Raw genomic sequence first — 24,096 nt, 5'->3', positions numbered from 1 at the left:
ATAGAAATCAGGAATCAGCTGTTAGCACTGTCGATTACATTTAATTTCTTGAATTATTCAAATTAAAAATGGTAAATCCCTACAGCAATCGGAGATTATATTCTCACGCATATAACCACACTAGATATTGCTGGAAATTATTGCAATAATAAAGTCTGACTATAAAAGCTGTATCAATGTCCTTTATTGACAATTAATTTGTTTGTAATATTTACACTTACAGACGTTCGATCACTCTCGCCATTTCTCCAATAATTCGGCGAGTCAATGACAATCCAACACTAATTTTTAATCAATTTTCAAATTAATATCAGTCAGCTCCAATTTGCGTTCTATATCCACTCAAATCCATGCTTCAGGGCCCAAAAAACACTCTCAGTCGTATTAGTAACAATTCAGACAACGCAGTAGCAATATCATCTTCATAAATATCTCGAGACTCGACTAATGAAACCTCAAAATTTCTATTTATTAAATTACTAGTAAATTTTCTCCCCATTCCTCGTCGGAATCTGAATAACTTAATGGCTTTAGCTACGCTGTTGTGGTAAGTACAAACAAGAGAGTGAAAATCCTTCAATGCTCTCTTACGAATACTAAGAAATATTTTACGAGATCGTTGGCATGACTAATCTCAGCATCAGTTGTCTCACAATACATCGAGTGTATTCGTCAATGAAAAAAACACCGGATTAACTGACGACAAATAGCTTTAATTAAAAAAAAAACTGACTATGTATTCACGAGGAAAGAAAAATGTGCTTTGATGTGAGAGTGGGGACCATTTGGCATTCAACACCTCGATCGTCTCGAGGAAGGGGAAATGAGTTGCTTTTCATTTTATCTACAGTGAAAAATGTGAAAATAAGATCTCCCTGACTATTTTCATTTTTTTAATACGAGCGAATCGCTGGAGGAACCGTCGAACATTCCTGAGCATCCAGTGTCTGATCTATCACCGGTCTGTAGTTGATCAACACCTTTTCGTTGTCCATCGTCGTCAGCGTGTGCTTCCTCCAGTGCTGATCCATGGGTTTGGCCTGTTGACCGTCAATTGGCTTGCTATAATCGTACTCATCGACTCTAGTCTTAAAATCCTCCCTGGCATGAGCTCCACGACTCTCCTTCCTATTTTCCGCCGAAAATATCGTCTGCATAGCATTCAGCATCAAATTCTGCAGTTCCAGAGTCTCAATGAGATCCGAATTCCACACGAGCGATCGATCGCTGACTTTGACGTCCTTCTGCTTCTTGAAAAGATCAGACATCTTTCGACAGCCTTCCTGGAGGGTCGCCTCCTCCCTGAACACAGCAGCATGTGTCTGCATCGTCTTCTGCATATTCAGTCTTAACTCAGCCGTGGAGATGGACCCATTGGCGTGCCTGATTTTATCCAAATTAGCGACAGACGCTTCGCCCGCATGAGTGCTAAGATTTCCAATTTTTTCCCCCGGTTTGTTCTCCGCAGCGATGGTTTTGGCGCACGCACGTCCAAAAACAACCAAATCTAGGAGAGAATTGGCACCGAGTCGATTGGCACCGTGAACCGATGCACTAGCAGCCTCACCACAGGCATAGAGTCCCCTGACTACTGAATCCTCTCCATTCTTCGTTGTCAGTACTTGTCCCTTGTAGTTAGTTGGCACTCCCCCCATATTGTAGTGTACCGTAGGCAATACTGGAATCGGTTCCCTGGTGACATCGACCCCAGCGAAGATCATGGCAGTCTCGGAGATGCCGGGAAGTCTGGCTGCCAATTGCTCCGGTGGTAGATGATGGAGTTGAAGGTAAATGTGATCTTTCTCCGGGCCAACTCCTCGTCCCTCTCGTATTTCAATGGTCATGGACCTGGAGACGACATCTCGTGATGCCAGATCCTTCGCTACTGGTGCATAACGCTCCATGAAACGCTCCCCCTCGCTGTTCACCAGGTATCCTCCCTCCCCTCGACTCCCCTCCGTGATCAGGCAGCCAGCCCCGTAGATGCCCGTTGGATGGAACTGAATAAATTCCAGATCCTGGTTAGGCAGACCTGCTCGTGTCACCATTGCTGTGCCATCACCGGTGCAGGTGTGCGCGGAGGTGCAGGAAAAGTAGGCACGACCGTAGCCACCAGTTGCCAGGACTGTGTTCTTGGCTTTGAAGCGGTGAATCGAACCGTCCTCGAGGCACAGGGCTATTACCCCACGACATTCACCCTCTTCCATGAGGAGGTCCAGGGCAAAGTACTCGACGAAGTAGTTGCAGTCGTAGCTCAGAGATTGACCGTACAGCGTGTGCAGGAGTGAGTGACCTGTTCTGTCTGCCACACAGCAACATCTGTGGGCCTGACCACCCTTACCAAATTTCAAGGATTGACCGCCGAATGCCCGCTGATATATTTTACCTGGAATTCACGATGATGGTGTTGAATTTTTTGAAATTATATTTAATTAATTATGAGATACTCATAATATATTTAAAAGCTCCTGATTGTTCGGGGAATTTTCGAATGCTCGTTGCTAGGCAACAGCTTTATGTTTTATTTTCTTCGTAATTAACAAATTCGTCACTGAAATTTTCGTTCGCTTTGATTGTGCGAGCGGATTAATTAAAGAATGGACGCCACAGAAGACGAAGATTTCGATGACAACGATTATGAGGATAAAAAATCAGAGTATGATAATAAACCGGGGAGTAACGGGAAGAATTCCCCTGGATTTCAATCAAGTTCAAGTTCCGGTAACAACTCCATGAATCCTTCTCCATCGGTATCAAGTTCATCTGTGTTAAATTCGAGTGCAACTCTCAATAGAACAAACTGGAAGACTACAAATGCTTTTCTCAATTATGTGCAAGACTTTCGCCAGGTAGTTTGAGATGCTTAATTTCAGGTGAACATGTTGTAAAAAAGATCCTCCTAATTAGAAGCTACGCGAGATGAATAAAGTGGTTCATCCGGCCAATGTGGTTGGCCTAGCTGCTCAAGAATGGAGACTCCTGCCCGACGATCAAAAAAAAATATATGTTGAGGGGGCATTGGCTATCAAAATGATTAAACCGAAAACTGTATCAGAGAGGAAGCCGAGGCGCAACCGCGTCAAGAAAAGGTCTAGAGTGAAGAGAGGAAAATTGGCTTCTTTGCTACGTGGGAATTTCAAAAAGGTACCCAGATAAGACTATTCTGAATTTATATTGTCTCTAAATCTGTACTATTAATGCTCAATTTTCTGGTAAATATTTTAAAAGACGAACCGAAAGAATTAATCCGGAAATGATCTAAAAATGGAGTTAATCAGAGGATTAAAAAAAATCATCAAATATCGAGTTGAAGAGAAAAATGTCTTTCTTCCTCTCATGACAATAAAAAAAAGGAAAATTGTACATTACGTAAAAGTCTGTAACAAACTTCAATTTGATGATGTAACATTTTCCAAGGAACGAGGCAAAATAATAAAACAGAATTAAACAGAAAAAAGACTAATTGCTGTCGGAAAACACTAGAAATAAACAGTAAATGGAGGCGACTAGTTGTATTATGTGATAATTACCATCTGAAGTACGACTGAAAGGCATTCCGCAGTTCTCCAACTCGATTACTGCCTTGGGTGCCTCCCTAGTCATGTAGTGAATGGCATCCTGATCTCCAAGCCAGTCTGAACCCTTGACCGTATCGTACATGTGCCACTGCCAATTGTCCTCCTCCATATTCCCAAGTGCAGCATTTATCCCACCCTGGGCAGCAACAGTGTGCGACCTTGTTGGAAAGAGCTTGGTGATAACAGCTGTTTTGAAGCCCTCAGCGACGAGCCCATAGGCTGCACGCAACCCAGCACCACCAGCACCAACGACAACGGCATCATACGTATGATCGACCACTGGATATTCCTTTGATATTCCACTCGAAACACTCGCAAATTTTCCATCCTGAGTCCAGTGGAACTTGCGATTCGTGGCTACCGATATGCCCAGCTTATTCTGGAATACAAATTTATTCTTCCTTCAAGGGATAATTGTTTATTATCAAAAATAAGTAGATCCCTTCATTTATAAATAATTCATTGACTTCCAAATGGACATCATTTTCTATTCACATTTAATCTCTAAATTTTCTATTTTCCACGTATTCAATTAATTCACTTTATCCTTCTGCGAGTTAATGACTTTGTTTATTGATTCTTCTGAATGACCTAAACATTTCCAACAATGAGCTATTGATAAAATCGTGCCTATTGCATTTTCCTCGTCCTGATGGCAGTCCATTAATGAGCGCAGCATTAATTGCTTATCTTATCCATAAAAAAAGTATTCAAGTCCCCCCTCCTCTCCAATAAAAACAAAACATTTGGCATTAGAGGGACTTATCAAAACAGGCCCCTCGGTAGTAACGAATGCATTAATAACTCGAACGTCGGGTGTATCTCGGCTGTGCATCGGCTCAACTACAATTTTATCCATCCACTTGACCCGTTAGTGCTGAGAGGAAAATATAATTGAAACAATTTGCATGTCCTCGGTAATTCGTGTGATTTGATGTACTCAATCACCGCACGGTGTCTCGGCTGCAATTACATGCCGACATAGAATGAATTAGATAACAGTAAATTAGCATGTGACTAATACAGTGTAGCAGACTTGTGACAGTCAATATGAAAATCCCGTGATGATTTTTAAAAATAAAACTCGCTGTTCGTGTGACACCATCCGACGAAACAACAAATAACAATAAAAATAAAGGAGCTGGTGGATAAACTACCCGGGGGAGGGAGCATTGAGCCACCCCTGTAGCCACCCACCCCTCGTTCCCTGTTCCACCATCCTGAGTATCCCAGGATCCGCCAGAATTACGTAACGATCGTAATGAAAAGGGATTTGCGAAAATTTTCAATAATTAATTATGTAATGTGATGCGAAAATCATGACAAATGTATAAATAGTTCATATCCTACCACTGTTCGAGCCGGTTGTCTAGCAAGTAGACACGATATCTTGAGTATTCCACTCATCCTGGTACGTTTGGTGTTGTCGTTGGTCAATCACAAGCACCACCTCCCGTGGTATTGAATTTACCAGCAGGGGATTCAACGGATTGGCGGCTTCTCCGCAGACTAACCCTATTTCACCGATACTTTTTCAATGCACCTTCGCCGAAGTATTATATCCACGTTTTCAACTCGCGCATTTATCGCACGGTAGAACCAGGGGGACAAGGTAATAATGGTTGAGTACCGTTGGAGAACGACTGCTTTGACAGTGCTGCCAATGTTCGAATATTTATTTTTTGAATTCGTCCGCGGGTCTCCCAACAATGGCAGAGCACAGGTGTTTGATAGAAATTGAACTTTGACATTAGAAGAACATTTATTTCATCTTTTTAACTCTCTAATTAATCTTTCATTTGTTCGGTGAGGTTTTTGGTAATTGACGATTTTTAATTATCATATGTCTATTGAATTATTGTTGGGTGGCACGTGAAAAATTGTGGGGTTGTTGATAACTCGGTCCAGGGTGTGTGGTACCGGCTGTCAGTTCTTCATATTTTTTTTGTTTGTTAATTAATTGGCATTTTAAAAATAATTACCGTGAAACTTGGGTTTCGGATGATCACTAATAAAATAAATAGATTATTGTTGTGCGAAAATAAATGTCTACGATTTGAAAATTTATTCTTTAAAAATTAATAATATCTGAGCGAGTAAAAGATGGCAGTTTCCATCTTCTAATTAATGCGCTCCAATAAATAATTGAGATATAAATCAGTTGATACTGAGGCACCCCTGGGTCACGCTAGACTCGATTTCCATTGACTCCATTATCCGCTCCTCGATCATCGAATATAATCGCTTTGCTGTTCGCATATCGTTTGAATAAGATAATTAATTAATATGCGCGTATCGCTGGGGGAACGTGCTTCGCCTCCTCTTCATCTAGGGTCGTGTCAATGACCGGGCGGTATGAAATGCACATCTGCAAACGAGGTATAAAATTTTTTTTTCAATTCCAATGACTTCCTATTATTTTTTCCTACCGAGCCGTCATCCAGGGCCCACGTGAGTGTGTGCTTCCTCCAGTGTTCCATCAACGGCCGTCTGACTTGTTCCTCGATCGGTTTTTTGTAGTCGTACTCGTCGATTCGCTCTGGATAATCGTCACGTGCATGAGCTCCACGTGACTCCTTACGATTTTCAGCTGCAAATACTGTGTGCATGTTGTACAGCATCATGTTCTGGAGCTCCAATGCCTCCACCAACTCTGTGTTCCAGATTAGAGAGTCGTCTTGCACCTGGAGATAAAATTTTTTGCTCCAGTTAAAAAATCATATCAACTCAATTTATTTTCTTCGACTCTACGTAACAATTCTTTGTTTAAAAATACTCTGCTGTCAACTTCGCGTTATTTAGTTTATTTATAAACTCCAGGGAATTTTCATTCTAATTTAGGACGCATCTGATCCTTGGATAGACACCACCGAAGTCGTATACCTTAATATCAGGTAAAATACACGTATAGAGTCTCGTCATTTCCCTGCAGCCTCTCTGCAATATCGCACAAGTCCTGAAGACCCCGCAGAAGCGTTGCATAGTCCTCTGCATTTCCTCCCGCAGTTCTGCGACCGAAGTTTTACCCTTCGCATAACGGGTGGCGTCAAATCGTTGCATCGTTTCTTCTCCCAGACCCTGCGTTAATCCCCCAAAAAAACAAAATGATCGATAAAGCCTATAGAACCTCCCACCTCCTTCGGAGATAGCCCTGGATTTTTTCCAACAGCTGCTCATCATTTTTTTCTAATTTCTACCAAATTTTTTTCTCCATAAAATAAGTGAGTAATTGATGTACTTGGGGGATGTCTGGATGCTTCATTCTCGGCTGGATGAGCTCGGTGATGTGCTCAGCAACAGCTCTTCCAAAGACAACGATCTCAAGAAGACTATTTGCCCCGAGTCTGTTGGCCCCATGTACCGAGGTACAGGCGGCTTCACCTGCAGCCCAGAGGCCATCAACAGGGCAGTCCTCCTCGTTTTTTCGGGTTATCACTTGACCTCGCCAGTTGGTCGGTATTCCCCCCATGTTGTAATGAACCGTGGGAATGATGGGAATGGGTTCTTTCTCACAATTAACCCCTGCGAAGACCCACGCCAGGTGCGAAATTCCTGGCAATCTCGAGCGAATCGTCTCCACCGGGAGGTGATGGAGCTGGAGATACATGTGATCTTTCTTCTCACCGACTCCTCTGTTAGGTTAATAACCAAATCACAATGGACATCACTTCCTCCTGGGTTAATTAACAATTTAAACAGGAAATAAATTGATTAATTCAACTGCTACGTGTCTACCTTCCCTCCAGAATTTCAACGGTTATCGCTCGTGAGACGACGTCCCTGGAGGCGAGATCTTTGGCATTGGGAGCGTATCGCTCCATAAAAAATTCACCCTCGGAGTTTATCAGTCTTCCGCCCTCACCACGACTTCCCTCTGTTATCAAAACTCCACTGCCGTAGATTCCAGTCGGATGGAATTGAATGAACTCCATGTCCTGAAGGGGTAATCCTGCTCTGGAAGTCAGGGCGGCACCGTCACCAGTGCAGGCGTGGGCTCCTGTGCAAGAGAAGAAGCACCTGCCAGCGCCACCAGTTGCCAGGACCTGTGAAGAGCATATTCTTTGTATTTATTTACCTCCTGGACCCTTTTTACTGGCGTTGGATAAACCCAAAAGTGAAATAAAAATTTGTTTTTTCTGAAACGTAGACAAATAATCATTTTGTGGACAACAATCTGAAGATCTGTTCACTAAAAGTCACCGTGTGGTGGGCCCTGAAGCGATGCATCACTCCAGTCTCGAGTTCCCAGGCTATCACACCCCTGCACTGGCTCCCCTGCATCAGTAGATCCAGGGCAAAGTATTCTACGAAGTAATGGACATCATATTTCAGACTCTGTCCATAAAGTGTGTGCAGAAGTGCATGTCCCGTTCTGTCAGATACAGCACAAGTTCTGTGAGCCTGTCCACCTTTTCCAAAGTCCAGTGACTGCCCTCCAAACGCTCTCTGGTAAATTTTCCCATCGTCAGTGCGGCTGAATGGACATCCTGCAACATCCAGGTACCACAATCATGATGATTATCACAAATACTGTTGTCCTCGATGGCTGAACAATGTACCATAATTTTCCAATTCGAAAACTGCCTTCGGTGCTTCCCGAGTCAGGTAGTGAATAGCATCTTGATCTCCAAGCCAGTCTGAACCCTTGACAGTGTCGTACATGTGAAAGAGCCAATTGTCTGGCTCAGCGTTGCTGATGGCAGCATTTATTCCTCCTTGAGCTGCCACCGTGTGCGATCGCGTTGGAAAAAGCTTCGTTACAACTGCAACTCGATAGCCTTTACTTCCAAGACCGAAAGCTGCCCGGAGTCCAGCTCCACCAGCTCCGATGATCACGCAGTCGTAGCAGTGATCGATCATAGGATATTTCTAATAATTACCCCAAGAGATATTATAGAGGAGATATTATCCAACTACTCGAGGAGTTTGTCTTAGTTGAGGCAACACTTTGACAATGATTTTGTGGTAAAAAAATTTGTCAAAATAATTTTCCTTCGAGTGACAGTTCTTCGTTGAGGAGCGAGCAATGTTGAATGTTGGATCAGAAAAACTTACGGTGTCGTCTTCTCCTTTGCATTTGGATTGACCGAGTGGTTTCACATTAATGTGCAGCTGTCGACTGCGTCTCCGAACGTCTCCACCCAAATTACTCAGTAATTTTTTCGATATTTGTCTCAGTAATAACATTTTGGGAGAATTATTTACCGCTGTGACTGGGTTATAATGAGTAAATAACAAACGACGATTTTTCTATGTACATATATCAAGCTTAGATTCATTGCACTTGCAAAAATACAGTTTCGAGTACAGAGAATATCATTCCTCTAATTTTCTAACTACGCATTCATTAGTGATTGCTTGGTATATCAATTCTTAATGGCTAAATGATTCTGGGGTTTTTGCCTGTGGTTTTTAGAAAATATTTATCATTTTTATGGCCACTAGATTCAAAAGATAAATTTTCTATTTCATTCGGTTTATCATTTATTTCACTTTCTCGATGGAGTGACGTTAATTTTATTAATACTCATTAGCCGCTGGGCGTAATTATGGTAAATAGATACACTGAGAAAAAACTTTCGTAGATTCTGCGGAGAATATGCTGTTGAATGCTGGGTTTTTCGATTATGCAAATAGCTATTAACATTCGATCCTGTCAGTTTACAATATTTTTCTCTCGGCGTACAAGTTTCCAACTTTATTATTCTCTTCTCAAGGTTCACCATTCACCAGATTGTACAAAATTGCATATAAAAATCACACATTTTTCCTTTCTAATACTCTACATGGCAGTCATTAAAGACATCAGTATAACAAATTAGACAGTACGATAAATGAGCAGAACTGATCCTTCAACGCTCATTCATCGGATAAAAGCATATTAAATAACTCCTCAGTCAACATAAATTATTACAAAACGGAAGTTATAATTTCTCAAATCATAAAAAATCAATGTGTCGTCCCCTCTCTGATGACTGCTGTCCTAGATCGCCAGCCTCTGGACCCCACACTCACAGCAGAACTTGGCTGTCTGCGGAAATTTCGTGCCGCATTCGTGACAGAACTTCGACATTTTTGATTTCAGGGACGATGACAGCTCATGATCTCGATGACGAAGTGGCGTCTGGTCATTTAGTTTTGTGGGAACGTCCGTGGTGCTGCATCCATTAGAATATTTTCGATTCAAACTGAGGAATGTGAATAAATTCGTATTGTGAATCAATTGAATAAAATTTTTTTAAGATATGTTCCACTGCCAGAAGATGAAGATATCCATCTGTCAAAATATATAAAGCTCTATGATGTGTCTCACCTGCTGTAAGCAGAGTCTGCACTGAGTTTGCTGTGATCCTTCTTGTGATAACTGTCTGGTGATGACAGATCCTCGTCACTCAGATGGCCACCTCGACAGGGCTGAATTGGACTGGAGAAGGAATCATTTTTGAGTAAGGATCTCAAGGAAGGAAATGAACCCGATACATCATCCTCAAACGAACTAACAAGGTCCTCAAATACGGAATTCGAATGTTTGACATCGATCTCAGAAGAAATAATAGAACTCAAACTCAAATTACTTCCACTCAGATTAGAATAATTATTGTTTCTGCTCGGTAATCCCGATCCTGAGTTCGATCGAGTGTTTGTTTTACTGGTGGACAATGAAGACGAATTATTTCGCTCAGGTATTTTCGGTGCTGATGTCGCTCTGACGGAATTAGACCGATTGATCTGGGGCTTGAGGATCGTCGGTGACAATTTTTCATTGTTTCTTTTTGAATTTGTCTCCTTGATTTTTGTATCAATGGCCTCACCAAAGACATCACCCACCTGACCGAGAGCTTTCGATTTATCGATTATTATTCGTCTCCCCAATATCGGCTGGTGATTTTTCTTATTGTTATTGTTATTTTTATTGGTGTGATTTCGATCGACAAAGACCTCGCGAGATATGGAATTCGTTTCTGTGGAATCGGATGAAAAACCAGTGGACAAATCATCGAATTCCGTGGGTGGAGCTATGAGAGAACCTCGTTTGTCTGGTTTACGACTATCTAAACTTATCAAATTTGGATATTTGGCAAATGCTGATGAACGGGATGGGGGATAGGGAGGGGTGGATTTGTGGTGATTTGTTGGTGAATCTGGAAATGACTGATCGCTGCAGGTGTCCGAGAGAAGATCCAGCATTTGACGTTCCGCCAGGAGAAAAGGATCATAATCGGAGTTCATACCACTGTAATTAAAATTATTCATTTAAATTGTTTCAGAAATTGTTGTGGTGTCTGGTGACAGCTGGTGATTGCTTTAACGAGTGCTAAGGTGATCTGAAAACCAGGAAATCACACGGAAAATCTGAAATGGTGAGTGGATAAACCAATTTTTCCATTTTATTGGACACGTGATTAACAATTACGATTGGAACTTACGTTCTACCCTTGAGTATGAGATTAAAATCCGGACGCCTGCGAACGTAATTGCTCCAGGCTGGACGTTTCTCGTCCTCGCAATTCCTAGAATATTTATAATAATTTGTCGTCCAATAATTAATCCCCATTATGATGGCATAACAGAAGAAAAAATCAACTCAGAATTATTCGTTCGTCAAATATCAGATAATCGGCGAGAGGATGATGCATTAAATTAATTAGTTCGTTGGTACCCACTTGATCTATTACCTCTGACGCAGGGGAACCACCGGGGGAAGGACCAAGGGATTTTTCGAGGGTTCAGGTCGTCTCTGTGTAAGAGTTACCAATCTATTCTTAGAATTTGTTGCTGCTCTCTCCCGGTGCGAGACTTTTTTCTTTCCCTGACGGAAGACCGGATGTTTCGGGTCGACTCCAATATTGGGAAACATTTGGGAACTGTCAGGCTGTGAAGTGTCATGGGATCTGTCAAATGAGGACACGAGGGAGTCCGTACTCTTCCGGAGAAGATTCATTTTCCTGCGCAATCGTTTCCTCATGAAATTATCGCTGGACCTCGCCGAGTCCAGGGAGTCACCGGTGATCGATATCGTGTCGAAAATTTGCAGAGGTATTGGAGTGATTTTCGAGGACCCCATGAGGTGTATTGTCCTGGGAGGAGCTGGAGATGTACTCCCCCAAGACAAATCCGATTTTCCCCCTGAACGAGTCGAATTGACGACTGGAAGACCTGGACAAACGTCACTCGATTCCTTGATGAGATAAGTCCGATTCAATCTCTCGACAGTTCGAGTCCATTCGAGCTGTCTTTTATCATCAAAGTTAACAGACTCCCCTGGGCTGGTGGCGATCTCCTTCCAGGTGATCAACTCCCTCAACTCTCCTGGCTCGTTCGGATTATCATCGACGGCCCAAGGCTGCGGTGTCACATTATTTATGTCAGAATCAACCGTGACATCACTGGCCTTGGCATTACCGAGTTTTGGAGACACGGTATTGACTTCTGAGAATGTCTTTGGGGAGTTGCTTCGAGGATTATGAGGATTCATATTCGTCGGGGACTTTTCGTGGTCTCTGTCGTCTTGTGGGTGGCTCGATTGTGGAGGAGGCAAGGTCGGTAACAAAGTATCATCTATTGACCTGGGAATGCGGAGGTGGATTTATGCGAAGGTGAAGGCCAGGGTTCTATCGCTCACCGGTTGTTCATTCGGAATGCGTCCGGACGCTCATTTCACTATTTACGCGCCATTTATGGCGCCGAAGGAGAGAGGAATATCAAGCAAAAATGTTTTTAAAAAATTTTAAATGTTCAGTGAACAAATGAAGTGATGGAAAACCTTGTGGACTTATTGTTCCACCAAAAAATCAATTTTCCCCCTCTGTGGATGATTCGATATGGGCATTGGGCGGAATATAACGATCAAAACTATTCATTTTCCGTTTTTTTGCAATTAATTTTTTATAAACTCACCTATTGTTGGATCTATCCGATAGCCTGGACTTCACCGGCCCCGGAGGGATGAGCCCATCGTTCCTCTCTTGTCCCATTTTTTTTCTGTGAATCAAACCATTAAATGTAACAATTTAATTTTCAAAAATACGTCAGTCTCCGAAAGACGTGGAAATGGATAAAATTAAGAAAAACCATAACCGAACTCATCCCCACAAGAGACAAAAATATAGTTTACGCATCACTTCCAACTGGGGCGGATGTTCCAGTTTTAACTGCGTTAATTGTCGGCCGAAAAAAAAAAACGAGTGACAGAAATTCAAAACTCTGGCGTCAGGCCAAAAATGAAAATAAGCCACTCACCCCGACACCGCTGATTGTCTCAGGTTTATGGGATTGTGATTATCCACAGATTTTATGCAGCTGGGTAACGACACACTTTTCTTTGGTTTCAGGTTCACCGACAACTGTGTGCTCTTGAAATTCGAATTTGGTGAGTACTTGTCACGATTTGTCATTCGTCGATTCTTCAGCGCTGGTGCACGATATTTCATTCTAGCGTCGAGACGCTCTTTCGCCATATTTGTAGCTGGACTCGATGGCATCTTGATGGCTCGGTCTTTGCACCAGGCAACATGACGATCGTACGCTTTTATTCCGAATTGACGGCTGCACGTTGGACATGTGCCTTTCTCGTTGGCACGAGTTGGTGCTCCTGGTGCCACGATAGGAGCCAACGTGCGTACAGGTGTCGATTCAACCTGATGAGTGAATATTTTCAATTTAATTCTCCTATTAAACCATTCCCCAATGGGCAATCAATATTTAAATTAATATTAATAAATTAAGACTCAATGGGATGGACTGAACTGTATTTCATCTCCAACTTTGGTGCAGTTCTGTATCAAACAGAGATGCACAAGAAAAATTAAAATAGACTAAAAAAAAAGTAAAAAAAAATTAAAAAGGTGGACCCTGGTCTTTGTAAATCATTTACTTTTGAAATCCTCCCCTCTCCCCCTTCCCAACAAATTAGGCATTAACGGTTTCGCATTTATTGCAATTACCCTAACATATAAATTAAAAATGCTGGGTTCCATATTTTAATTTTTTAAAACTTTTTCTTCAGCATTTTTAGATTTTTTGTTGTGCATCTTCACTTCAGACAGGACTGCACGAACATTGCAGATAAAATATCAAATGATAAATTATCTATTCTAGATAGTTTAGTGCATCCAAACGGGTCTTAAATTTCCCAGAAATTATTAACTAAAAAATTAATTTCCAACTCACTGAGTCACCGCGTGCAGCTCTAATTGTTTTGATGAATTCGTCGTGCGTCTGCTTCCAAGAATTACTAGTGAGACTCCTCTCCTCGTAATTTCGTTTCTTAATTTGCTTGGGGAGAAACTCCTCCAATTCCGTGCCCTGTATACGCTGTTTCGATGAATCGAAAGGCTTTCGTTTCTTCGTTGCTGATCGCTCACAAATTCTCGTGTGTTTCTCCAACGACTGGGGCTTGAATGTCCGTCCGCATATCGCACACGGCAGCAAAACTGGCGGCTCATCTGTTGCCATTGAAATTAATCAAAGGATGATAATTATTACAACTATTTACACTATTACGGGTCGATTATTTTCACGGTTAATTGATCATGAGGCACACTGTCACGATTATTCGATGTTGCAAAATAATCCACCGACTGGAATAGCAATTTTGTTGGTGAGAAACAGTTGACACATTTTCCAAGTTCAATTAACTCGCTTGGTATGATTTAATTAGCAATTAATTATGGACGTCAGGTGTATTAATGATTTATCCTATTTGAATACAGCTCTCGAGGTGTGGAATGACAACAATGCTGGACGATTGTGAGAGATGGAAAAATAGGGAACAATCTTGGGGAGGAGACGACTGGTTATTTCCACACTCCGGTGCAAAACCACAACATCGAGTTTTCGCTTTCGCCCCCGCGCACGTACACTCCAGCCTACGTTTGCAACAAGATTCCTTTTTTGGTGGTTCAACGGAGTCCCCCGTACCTAGATTACGAGGTAAATTTTCCCCCTCTGGAAGTCACCATGATCTCAAACTTCTCCCGACAAAAATATGTGTACGATCAGCTCGTGATATCCATTCCCTTCGGATTTCATTCTCGCAAGTGGAGTAGCCGTTTCTTTGTGATACACCCGTTATGGACACGCGGATCACCTTCGCGAGCTGCGTACCCGGTTCTTTTATTATGGAGGCGGAGAACGGACGGATTTCTCCAGATGTGTTTATGTCCTTTGAGAAATCATTGATTTTTATGCAGATGATGTCCCCAGGGAGAATCGGTGGAGCTGCATTGGGAGCGTTCAACAGGTTCGATTGTAATGTTATGGAAATTATTCCCAGTTGTTGTTCCTCTAATAAAGTCGCTTTAAATGTTCCCAGGAAAATGATGAAACTGATTGGTGAGAGGAGATTAATTCTGGAGGAAAAAACCTGAATGAGTGAGTAAAATAATCTCCCGGATTTTTTTATTGGAACTGTCGAGGCAAATGTTTATCCGTCTCTAGTTCACCGAAACATGTTGACATTGAACAGGTGTTAATGAGTATTTACGAGTCGTTAGATCTCGCTACGGCAATCGTGCGATAAAAAATATTAGCACGTAATTAGTTGGTGAAAAACCGGCTCGATTGGCCAGACGGAGAGGAAAATTGTTAAAAAATTACGTTTCGTAATCTGTCAGTGAAAACAACATTTGGGGGAAATTACGGAGCATAAAATGTGGACCTGTTCCGTAATTTTTTAATAATTTCCCTCTCCATTCGATTAACGCAGTTTTTAATCATTTTTCTTCGCGTAATCTCACCTTTTTCCGCGAGACTATTCGGCGCACAAAAATCCGAAACTACACATAAAGGTAAACATTTGGAATCAGCAGTGGTAATCGAGGACAAAGTGGTAATTGCCGGTTTATCGGTAGAGTCGGTCAAGGAAACACCGCGTAGAGGATTCAAGGGCGATCTTTTGAATCCCGATCCCTCGACTGATTTTCTCGAGACGCAGCACAGCATTTGGTGAGTGTTATGTGATCGTAAATCGACTGACGATTGAATTTACTGTTAGACCGATTGGATATTGAGTATAACCCACCACTTTGTATGCACGACTGATGCACAACATCTCAGCGGCTCTGTGATACCCCCGATTCACGTGAAAGCGTTTATTTTCGTGTAGCATTCGGCTCTCACTATTTTCACATCTTCGCTGAGAGAAACAGAGAGACGAATGGGAGTTAATATATTATTAGAAGGGGCTGTTAAAGAGCGGTGTAACAACCCTAGAATAACATCGAGCAATTAACAACCCCGAGACGTTACATAAGGCGGGAGAAAAAAATAATGAGGGGTGAGGACACTTTGGGGGCTTTCCTACTTGATAATGACAAATACTTTAATTTATTTTATTTTTCAGATTTACACTCACCCTCGTAATCCGCCATGTTAGTTGTTGGGAGAAACACGAGTTGCCATGACGATTTTTACTGACACAACACACGCAATCGTCTCGACACCGTTCGATCTAATAAAATCATGATTCATGGAGCGAGGATATTACCCATTACACTTCAATCAATTTACTCTTTTTTTTATTCGATTTATGGGGCACCGGATGCACCGAGAAACTGTTCTCCTTTTTTCCATGCGATTAACTTCTGCCTCTTTCGGTCGTTCGAAAATTCCCGGGTCAAACGCGCCCGCTCCATTTTCCATTTCGCTCATTAATTTGTGCTGATTTTATTTTTTATCTAATTTGTAATTAAATCGACGTGCGAAGGGAACTTTTAACCGTTCGCTTTTTTTCGCATAAGTTTCCAGACGAGGAAAAATTTTTTTGTTGCAGATTTCGGTAAATTAATCTAATAAACTCATGATTTATGGAGCGATGATATTCATTAGATGATTCATTCGATTTTATTTCCCGCATTAATTCCCTCCCATTTAATTTCATTAATCGATTTTCGGGGTTCGAATATTCCCGGGTCGAGCGCGTGCGGTGTCTCTTCCCCTTCACTCATTAATTCGCAGTGATTTTTTAATTATTGCGAAACTTATTGGATCTAATTAACATGCGAGGACAGGTCTTGACAGGTCATATTTTATTGTTATAATTCTTTGTCAGGAGCGAGACATTTTGTTGAAAATATTCCTTCAAATAGAAACATCGCCGACTCGGCGAACGGGAGGTGGCGATAGCGGTCACAATGATATTGTCAGTGCGCGACAGAGTCATCAAGTCGATGGTAATTATTCATAAAATTTAATGCATCTGAAAATAGTCGGTCATATCCATAAATCCTTGGAGGATTACGCAACATCATTACAAAGTACAAAATGCTTATGAATATATGCATTGGAGCCGTGATCACTCGGGCGTTAGATATTTACGTGGTGATACTGTCCGACTGCGCGTGCGCTCTCGGCCAACTGTTTTTTTCATGCGCGCGCATACATTTGTTGTCTATTTTCAAATTGAATGTTGCAGGTGAAATGGCTCGCAAGACCCTACGTCTCCAACACGACGTTTGAGCGTGAAAAATATGTTGAGAGCAATCAAAAGGATGGGGTATGTCATTAACTTAATTAAGTGCATCCAATGCATTCAATTAATGAACAAAAAAATTTTTTTCCTCATTTTATTCTCCTGAAATATTTATCTCCAGGTGAGAACGATAACGCTGTGCCACGCGGCCACGAGAAATTCCCTGTCCCTGGAGATGATGAAGATCCTTCTCTGGAATTTAACGCGGGATGTGGAGAGTGAGAGCTTAAGGTCGATTGTGATTTCCGCAGCTCCTGGGAAGGTCTTCTCAGCTGGTCACAACCTCAAAGAGTTAGTGAGTTCAGTAGTAATTGAATGGACAAAAAATATTCCCTTTAATTACCGAAAATAGAAGATAATTAACGATCATCGTTTTCGAAGGCTTCAAGTACAGGTAGTGAACATCACAAAGAGGTGTTTCAAACTGCTGCAGCACTGATGCAGACAATAGCCACTGCACCGGTTCCTGTAATCGCTGCTGTCGATGGTCTTGCGGCTGCTGCTGGTTGTCAATTGGTCAGTGCCTGTGATATCGTTATCTGCACGGAGAAGAGTAGTTTTTCCACCCCAGGGTATTATTTCGATTTTTCCTCGCCCATTTACGTGTAATCGCCGGGACTTTCGATTGTTTATTATTCTAATTTTCAGCGCTAATTTCGGAATTTTTTGTTCAACACCGGGCATCCCCTTGGTGCGAAATGTCCCGAGAAAAGTCGCAGCTCACATGTTGTTTACGGGTCTGCCCATCTCTGCACACGAAGCGTACAACGCTGGACTCGTCAGCAAAGTTGTTAATAACGATCAATTAGGTAAATATTCTCCAGCAATCTCCATTCCCCTAATTTCAATTCCCCCCAATTATCGTCAAGACAATAATTACAATAAGTACAATGAAAGGGAGTAATTGAAATTATTTGAATAATTATTATCGATGCAGATGCAGAAGTAAAAAAAATCACGGATTCAATAAATTCAAAAAGTCGATCGGTCATTCGTCTGGGAAAAAACTTTCTCTACGAACAACTGGAGCTCGATACATCGACGGCGTACACCTATGGAACCGAGATAATGGTGGGGAATTTGCGGTTGAAGGATGGACAGGAAGGGATCAACAGTTTTATCAGCAAAAGGAAACCCGAATGGTCTCATAAATTCGACAGAGAAGATGATTAAATGCAATCGATCAGACTCGATTGCCTCAATGTGAACGATAACGAGTCTGTTGGGGGGATTAATTAATGCGTGATGAATTATCAAAGCAATTATCAACTCTGAGGGGGGGAGGGGTATGACAACAACAGATTTTACAATTTTTTGGATTATTTTTGTTCTGCAATGTGATTGCAGAATCAAATCAGCCTTGAAAGTGACCGAAATTATCTTGTATCGTCTGCAAACTGCGGATACAATGGAGCATATTAGGGGATAATCGATAATCGATAATTATGTCAAAATAGCTTACGTAAGAGATGTATCGGTTCTTGAAATAGCCTCGTGATTGACGAGAATGAATTTTTGGATAAAGTCTTCGAGTAATTGTTCTCCGAGCTTTGATCACTGCACCAAATTCTGTTACTTCACATCAATTTTTTTTCACAGAGTGAGGAGTACTTCAAATACGATGGAATATTTTATCTGTACTGTAGACTGTTAGCCCCGTCGTGAGATAACCCCAACCTATCCTCAGTGATGTTAATTCTTTGTGGTGTATCACTTTTCCAATAGCACATGGGACCTCACACGAGGAAGCTTTGGTGCACTTATGAGAGCATTTAATTATCTTGACATTATTTTTTATTCAGTCTGACCTTTCATAGCGACCTATTTGACAAAAAAAAAATTAGTTCATTGATTCATCTGTGCAATGAGGGAAAAAAATTATCCAATAACACGTCACTGGAAAATAATAGATTATTAGCCCAGAAAATCGAGGCGTTCATTTGAGAGTCATTGGAGTTATCAGAGATTTTTCGAATGGACGTGATTTTTCTCACAGCCTGCGATCTATTTTCCTCGACCTTGATCCCTCCGTCGATTCTTTTATCTCAGAGCTACGAACCGACGAGAGCTTTGTCACGTTCTCAAAATATATTACGAATCAACAATATCGTTATTATTGTTCGGATTTAATTGCTAATTAAATTCGACGAGTGCTTCAAAGCCCGCACAATCGATTTGTCAATTTCCAATTCACATAAAAATCGATTTAGTCGATAGAACTGATTCTTCTGATGGCCAGTGGAATATCATCGGTGATACACGACTGTGACGCACGAAGAAGTATTTCGACCGATCAACAAATTGCTCAATTCTGATTCCAATGGCGGTGTAAACATAGCAATTAAAAAAATAATGAGAGAATCGAATTATCAGTTCTCCAGGTGTCTCGTAAGAGTGACCACGAGGTCAAATGGATTTTTCAAAATTAATTTAGTCAATCATTAATGAAATTTAATTTATTATTCCCTAAAATGTCCTCTCTTCAATTATACCTTGGAAAACTGGCCAATTGAGTTGATTGGTAACTAATTAATTAATTACTGTGTGATGCACTTGATGAATTATCATCAATCCACTTGTAGACAGACTTCCAATAACGAAACCAATGTTGATCGTCAATAATCGGACTGCGGAGCAGTGTCATCCCTTCTCAAAGCCCGGAGCCGATTAAATTGTATAAATGACCTCAGGCGATGCCTGCCGCCATTCATCAGTGTACCCCTGACAGTCTGATAACGCTCACAAGAACCAACAGATCAGTTAATCGTCCGCAACCAAACAATTTATCGTAAATACCAGGATTTTTACGGTTTTATGAGAGACCCAGTGAATACAACAGGTGTCTGTATGCGATTGGGTGCGTTGGAGAAGCTCGAAGTCGTGATAAATAGCATTGAAGATTTTTTAAAGGGAAGTGCAGACCTCGAGGTCAAGATTGTAAAGCTCACGAAGAGAGAAATTTACGAGATTGTCTTCGAATATTGTGACGGTGCGTTTGATAAATTTAGATATCTCTGCGATGGGGTAAAATCAATCCTCTGAACTTCTGATAAAATTTAAAAAATCCTTTTCACAACGAAAAAATTATTCCATTCAATCAGCAACTCGAATTATCATCGAATTATCATTGGAAATTGTTCATCGCATATTGATTCGATTTATGCTCCTTTCAGGGTGTTGCAAAATGGCTGCTGTACCCCAGGGTGCTTTTGCTGTTCGTAAAGTGCGAGAGACTCACCAACGGAATGTCTTATTTGTCAAGATGACCAAGAAGGAAGGGGATGATCGAGATTGCCGTGGTGGTGGTTTCAAGAAAAATTTGACTGAAGGTATTTTAATATCGCAGATACTATCAAAGACATGTTACCAATAATTTGTTGAAAATTGAATTGATAGCAGTTCTAGCCCCTCAATATTTATGTGCTTATTGATTTTGTGTCTCAACACCAGGTCGTGAATTGACTCCCCTGAAGTACAACAGTAAATTAATGAACAGTATCTGGGGGCTTTACAACCGTTACTCAGTTCACAATTTTAAGAAAAATACTGATCCTGAGGGTAACAACGAGACAACAGTGTTCACGGCGGCCTGGGGAAGCTTCTTCGAGGGTGATACATCAGCAGCTGGGACATCCGCCGAAGTCGTGGGAAATGCCGCCGTGAAACACTGATAAGGTGATGACTCATCACCGAAAATTCATTAGTTGAGAGACTAGTGAGGACATGGAGGAGAGATATTTTTGTATTTTTCGTGGCTTAGCTCGATGTACCTTATTTCATGTGATAATAAATAATAATAAAAATAACGGAGTGGCTTTGGTGTCTCATTCTTTCCCCAAAACGAATTTTGCATCGAAACATGTTCATTAACGAATTACTTTTCAACTCACGATTATTATAAAGAATTTAACAGACATTGTGCCTCAGCTTTTCCTGATATTCTTAAAGTTCGGAAATTTAAAAATCCCGCTTGAAATTAAGCTCTATATGGCAGCCAATAGTTTTTAAAAGACGAAAGACTGCACGTGGAGAATGACAGTTTCGTAAGAAGTGCAAAAGTGTGTGCAATAATGACATATATTGTTGAATCATTAACAAATTGTAGAAAAAATTGCGAATATGAGTGCAAAACTGTCACTAGAATTAACACTCGCCATTTTAAAGCCACACGTTGTCAAGAATCCAATAGTTCTGCAGGTAACCTAAAAATTATTTCAGTAAGAGCAAAACAAATTGGAAATTATGGTTTCTTCACAGAAAATTCACGATATGATCGCTGAAAATGGACTGAAAGTAGTCAGAAGCCGGAGGAAAACTATCACACTTCCGGAGGCTGATTTATTCTATCAGGAACATAGACAGAAATTTTTTTATAATAGGCTAGTCACTTTCATGTGCAGTGGGCCCTCTGATATTCTCATTTTAGCTGGATCCAACGCTATCTCCAAATGGAGAGAAATTATGGGACCGACGAAGGTGTTTCAGGCACAGTACTCGGCTCCAGAGTCCATTAGAGGGAAGTTTGGACTGTCTGATACGAGAAATGCTACACATGGTTCAGGTGATCACCATCCAAGGGTTCTAACCGATTTTTCAGTCTCGTAGCTCTGAATTATCTCAAAAAATTTGATGATTTAAGTCGGGGGACTATATCAATGGAGAAATTTTTTATTTGTTTATTAGACTCGATAGAATCAGCAGAACGTGAAATGCAGATATTATTCAAAGACTTTGACTGCAGAAAATGGCGCGAAAGTTATGGGTCTTCGTGATGTAGGACAACAAATGGAATTTGATGGTGAATCGATTAGAAATAATGTTGATGAGAACGTTAAATAAATCAGTGATAGACGATACGAATTTAGCCAGTGAAAAATAAAATGTAAATTCAATTGTCGTGAAAATAAATTTGACAAAAATATTTTTATTTTGTACTCGCACATTGTAGACGCACATGAAACAGCAGTAGTTATGCCACAATATTGTTTTCACGATTAATAATATACAGTTATTTACAAAATTGGGGATAATGTGAATGAGAATTTTTCAGGCGTTTATTTTAACAAATACTTTTGGCCTCGAGAAAACTTTAATACCTTCTTCGAGTTTAGTCAGTTGTCTCTCGATTTCAATTTTTCGCCTTTGAGACCGTAGGGTGTCTGATCTGATGGGCAGCATGTTGAGTTCATTAACCAACTCTTGATAATCTGAAAAAATTCAATTGCAAGCCACTGATTAATTAATAACTGGGCTTAATCCTGGATTGAGAAAAATATCGCGTACTTTTTTTCAGTAATTTCAATGTTTCCCTCCGTTCGTTATCAGGCAATGGGACGTGACCATCTGGGCACTCAGCAAGAAGTGCTTCCGCGATAGCTTGTCGTTCCTTCTCTTGCTGGCGTTCTTCTTTCCTCTCTTTGATGTACCTGAAGCAAACAGAGATTAATATTTATGGCAGATTAATTTATCACTCGTCTTTTTAAAACAATGGAGACATTTTGAAGGTCCTACTTGGGTACCACTCCTTTCCTGTAATTAGGTGGCAGTACTCCATTATTTAGCTGAGCCGCCATTTTGCTCGCTACAGAAAGTTTCTCTTTGTTTAATTTTGAATAATCTGTAGTGTCTTTCGAAGGCGATGAGTTGGGTTTCTTCCGGGATTTCTGATTTTTTATTGGAGATCCGTCATCCCTGCTCAGTGGCTCTTCTTCGTTGGTCGGCAAGCTTCGAGCTGATGGATACCTAGACATCAGAATGCCTATTCTATTAAAATACTTGACGTAAAACGAAATCCCTGCGGCTATATGACTTTTTAAAATTAAATTTTCTCGTAAAATTATTTTTTATTTACGAGACTGTTTCCTGGACTCCATAATCATTGAGTCAATGCAGCAGTCGACTAGATAATAGTTAATAATTAATAATTATAAATGAAAGAAAAACTACCTAACAATTCCCTCAGCATAAATCCCCTCCAAATTATCCGTATCCAGTGTCTGGATTCCTTTACTTTTGTACTTTGAAATATCGCAATTATTATCACAGTGTGTTCTGTCCTCTGTCAAATCGAGATTCAGGGAAACCTTTGGCATCGTCTGAGGCTTATCCTCGCCCTTCTCCCGGCCCTTCTGCTTTCCATTAACAACAGCCGAAATGACTCTACTCTTGTCACAAATTTTTTTTTTCCCACTTGGAGTTGTTACGGTGGCTTCATCATTTCTAAGCTCGGGAGCACTAGATTTTCTCTCCAGGGGATGGACCACAATTTCTCTACTCTCTGCCGAATGATTCTGTTCCCCGAGTCTCCTTCGTGATCGATGTAAACTAGAGTTCACACGTGCTGCTACGTTCTGATATTTTCCCTGTCTGTTCCGGAGTTTCAACTTATCCAAGTCCTCCACTTCTTTGCTGGCGTGAAAATACTGTTCCATACGACGAAGGTTTTTTACATTTTCTTGGATGAAATTCTTTCGTATCGGTGGTTCTGGAACGATTCGATTATTTCAACGGGAAACACAATTAATCAAATTAAATAAATAACATCGTGAAAATGAAATTGATTAAATTAATGCAGTGACAGCCGCCTGTTCCTCAATATTGATTGATATAATTACTGTAACTCACTTGGACTAGGAAAAATTCCCCTCAGAGTTGTCATAGTCAGTGCAGCAATAGGACGACTCGACGACTGAAATATTCGATCGCACGGTAATTCCTTTTTGGGGTAACCTAAGTGTTAATAATTTATTCGCCTGCCATCGACACAATGTTTATCCCTTCGTGATGCTCACCTACCTTCTGTAAAAAAGACAAGGCTACATCCAGGTGGGCCCTAGAAGAATACCCAGAGGAGCAGTAACTTCTGCTGTACCTGGCATCTGAACTTGAATTTCTCTGATTCACATCAACCGATTATCGTTGTCAAACAAACATTTTTTGTTTTCATGTCACGTCACATGCGTCAATAGACTTCTGTGTCAATTTCTGGCTATCGGTAAGGTAGAGAATTCTGCACTCGGTCGGTCTACACGCACGCGTATTGCCTTT

At 41.0% G+C, this 24,096-nt stretch overlaps 8 protein-coding genes across 21 annotated transcripts; 3 read left to right on the top strand and 5 right to left on the bottom strand.

Annotated features, from left to right (window-relative positions):
• Positions 1 to 164: 164 nt before the first annotated feature.
• Positions 165 to 5,070, bottom strand: Sdha (Succinate dehydrogenase, subunit A (flavoprotein)). Its single transcript, XM_064128143.1, has 3 exons — positions 4,929 to 5,070; positions 3,531 to 3,957; positions 165 to 2,386 (listed from the first exon to the last, which is right to left on the bottom strand). Exons 1-3 carry the CDS (start codon positions 4,983 to 4,985, stop codon positions 894 to 896), a joined length of 1,977 nt encoding a protein of 658 aa, XP_063984213.1. The 5' UTR covers positions 4,986 to 5,070; the 3' UTR covers positions 165 to 893.
• On the top strand, positions 2,479 to 3,958 carry LOC135166200 (uncharacterized). Its single transcript, XM_064128274.1, has 3 exons — positions 2,479 to 2,849; positions 2,908 to 3,144; positions 3,229 to 3,958. The coding sequence occupies exons 1-3, from the start codon at positions 2,598 to 2,600 to the stop codon at positions 3,244 to 3,246; spliced, it is 507 nt and encodes a 168-aa protein (XP_063984344.1). The 5' UTR covers positions 2,479 to 2,597; the 3' UTR covers positions 3,247 to 3,958.
• Positions 4,929 to 8,768, bottom strand: LOC135166129 (succinate dehydrogenase [ubiquinone] flavoprotein subunit, mitochondrial-like). Of its 2 annotated transcripts, XM_064128149.1 has the most exons (8): positions 8,634 to 8,768; positions 8,138 to 8,447; positions 7,779 to 8,065; positions 7,314 to 7,621; positions 6,817 to 7,210; positions 6,462 to 6,656; positions 6,008 to 6,262; positions 4,929 to 5,946 (listed from the first exon to the last, which is right to left on the bottom strand). In XM_064128149.1, exons 1-8 carry the CDS (start codon positions 8,763 to 8,765, stop codon positions 5,860 to 5,862), a joined length of 1,968 nt encoding a protein of 655 aa, XP_063984219.1. In that variant the 5' UTR covers positions 8,766 to 8,768; the 3' UTR covers positions 4,929 to 5,859. The 2 variants fall into 2 exon arrangements, with proteins under 2 accessions (XP_063984219.1, XP_063984218.1); XM_064128148.1 differs by having other exon boundaries at positions 4,929 to 6,262.
• An 80-nt stretch (positions 8,769 to 8,848) lies between these two features.
• LOC135166123 (probable myosin light chain kinase DDB_G0279831) lies at positions 8,849 to 16,067 on the bottom strand. 3 transcript variants are annotated; one of them, XM_064128140.1, is made up of 7 exons: positions 15,934 to 16,067; positions 13,749 to 14,023; positions 12,819 to 13,216; positions 12,477 to 12,560; positions 11,006 to 11,089; positions 9,892 to 10,812; positions 8,849 to 9,766 (listed from the first exon to the last, which is right to left on the bottom strand). In XM_064128140.1, the coding sequence occupies exons 1-7, from the start codon at positions 15,947 to 15,949 to the stop codon at positions 9,562 to 9,564; spliced, it is 1,983 nt and encodes a 660-aa protein (XP_063984210.1). In that variant the 5' UTR covers positions 15,950 to 16,067; the 3' UTR covers positions 8,849 to 9,561. The 3 variants fall into 3 exon arrangements, with proteins under 3 accessions (XP_063984210.1, XP_063984208.1, XP_063984209.1); XM_064128138.1 differs by lacking the exon at positions 15,934 to 16,067 and adding an exon at positions 15,317 to 15,521; XM_064128139.1 differs by lacking the exons at positions 11,006 to 11,089; positions 15,934 to 16,067 and adding an exon at positions 15,317 to 15,521.
• Positions 11,096 to 12,460, bottom strand: LOC135166180 (uncharacterized). Its single transcript, XM_064128247.1, has one exon. The coding sequence runs from the start codon at positions 12,052 to 12,054 to the stop codon at positions 11,251 to 11,253; it is 804 nt and encodes a 267-aa protein (XP_063984317.1). The 5' UTR covers positions 12,055 to 12,460; the 3' UTR covers positions 11,096 to 11,250.
• On the top strand, positions 14,078 to 20,855 carry LOC135166168 (enoyl-CoA hydratase domain-containing protein 3, mitochondrial-like). Of its 5 annotated transcripts, none has more exons than XM_064128232.1 (8): positions 14,078 to 14,820; positions 14,893 to 14,951; positions 16,993 to 17,073; positions 17,171 to 17,344; positions 17,431 to 17,621; positions 17,698 to 17,858; positions 20,223 to 20,378; positions 20,500 to 20,855. In XM_064128232.1, exons 4-8 carry the CDS (start codon positions 17,225 to 17,227, stop codon positions 20,718 to 20,720), a joined length of 849 nt encoding a protein of 282 aa, XP_063984302.1. In that variant the 5' UTR covers positions 14,078 to 14,820; positions 14,893 to 14,951; positions 16,993 to 17,073; positions 17,171 to 17,224; the 3' UTR covers positions 20,721 to 20,855. The 5 variants fall into 5 exon arrangements, with proteins under 5 accessions (XP_063984302.1, XP_063984303.1, XP_063984301.1 ...); XM_064128233.1 differs by lacking the exons at positions 14,078 to 14,820; positions 14,893 to 14,951 and adding exons at positions 15,044 to 15,367; positions 15,431 to 15,524; XM_064128231.1 differs by lacking the exons at positions 14,078 to 14,820; positions 14,893 to 14,951 and adding an exon at positions 15,387 to 15,524.
• A 187-nt stretch (positions 20,856 to 21,042) lies between these two features.
• Positions 21,043 to 21,970, top strand: LOC135166202 (nucleoside diphosphate kinase 6-like). The gene is made up of 3 exons (XM_064128276.1): positions 21,043 to 21,246; positions 21,307 to 21,610; positions 21,733 to 21,970. Exons 1-3 carry the CDS (start codon positions 21,169 to 21,171, stop codon positions 21,819 to 21,821), a joined length of 471 nt encoding a protein of 156 aa, XP_063984346.1. The 5' UTR covers positions 21,043 to 21,168; the 3' UTR covers positions 21,822 to 21,970.
• On the bottom strand, positions 21,954 to 24,032 carry LOC135166162 (uncharacterized). 7 transcript variants are annotated; one of them, XM_064128210.1, is made up of 6 exons: positions 23,921 to 24,032; positions 23,674 to 23,847; positions 22,996 to 23,533; positions 22,561 to 22,791; positions 22,333 to 22,475; positions 21,954 to 22,256 (listed from the first exon to the last, which is right to left on the bottom strand). In XM_064128210.1, the coding sequence occupies exons 2-6, from the start codon at positions 23,705 to 23,707 to the stop codon at positions 22,096 to 22,098; spliced, it is 1,107 nt and encodes a 368-aa protein (XP_063984280.1). In that variant the 5' UTR covers positions 23,708 to 23,847; positions 23,921 to 24,032; the 3' UTR covers positions 21,954 to 22,095. The 7 variants fall into 7 exon arrangements, with proteins under 7 accessions (XP_063984280.1, XP_063984283.1, XP_063984286.1 ...); XM_064128213.1 differs by having other exon boundaries at positions 23,674 to 23,778; positions 23,841 to 24,020; XM_064128216.1 differs by having other exon boundaries at positions 23,674 to 23,764; positions 23,841 to 24,020.
• Between the last annotated feature and the right edge of the window lie 64 nt (positions 24,033 to 24,096).

This window comes from Diachasmimorpha longicaudata, chromosome 9, assembly GCF_034640455.1.
Source record: "Diachasmimorpha longicaudata isolate KC_UGA_2023 chromosome 9, iyDiaLong2, whole genome shotgun sequence".
NCBI classification, from domain to species: Eukaryota; Metazoa; Arthropoda; class Insecta; order Hymenoptera; family Braconidae; genus Diachasmimorpha; species Diachasmimorpha longicaudata.
Note: the sequence above shows the minus strand (reverse complement) of the source record. Positions and strands in the feature narration are given on the sequence as shown.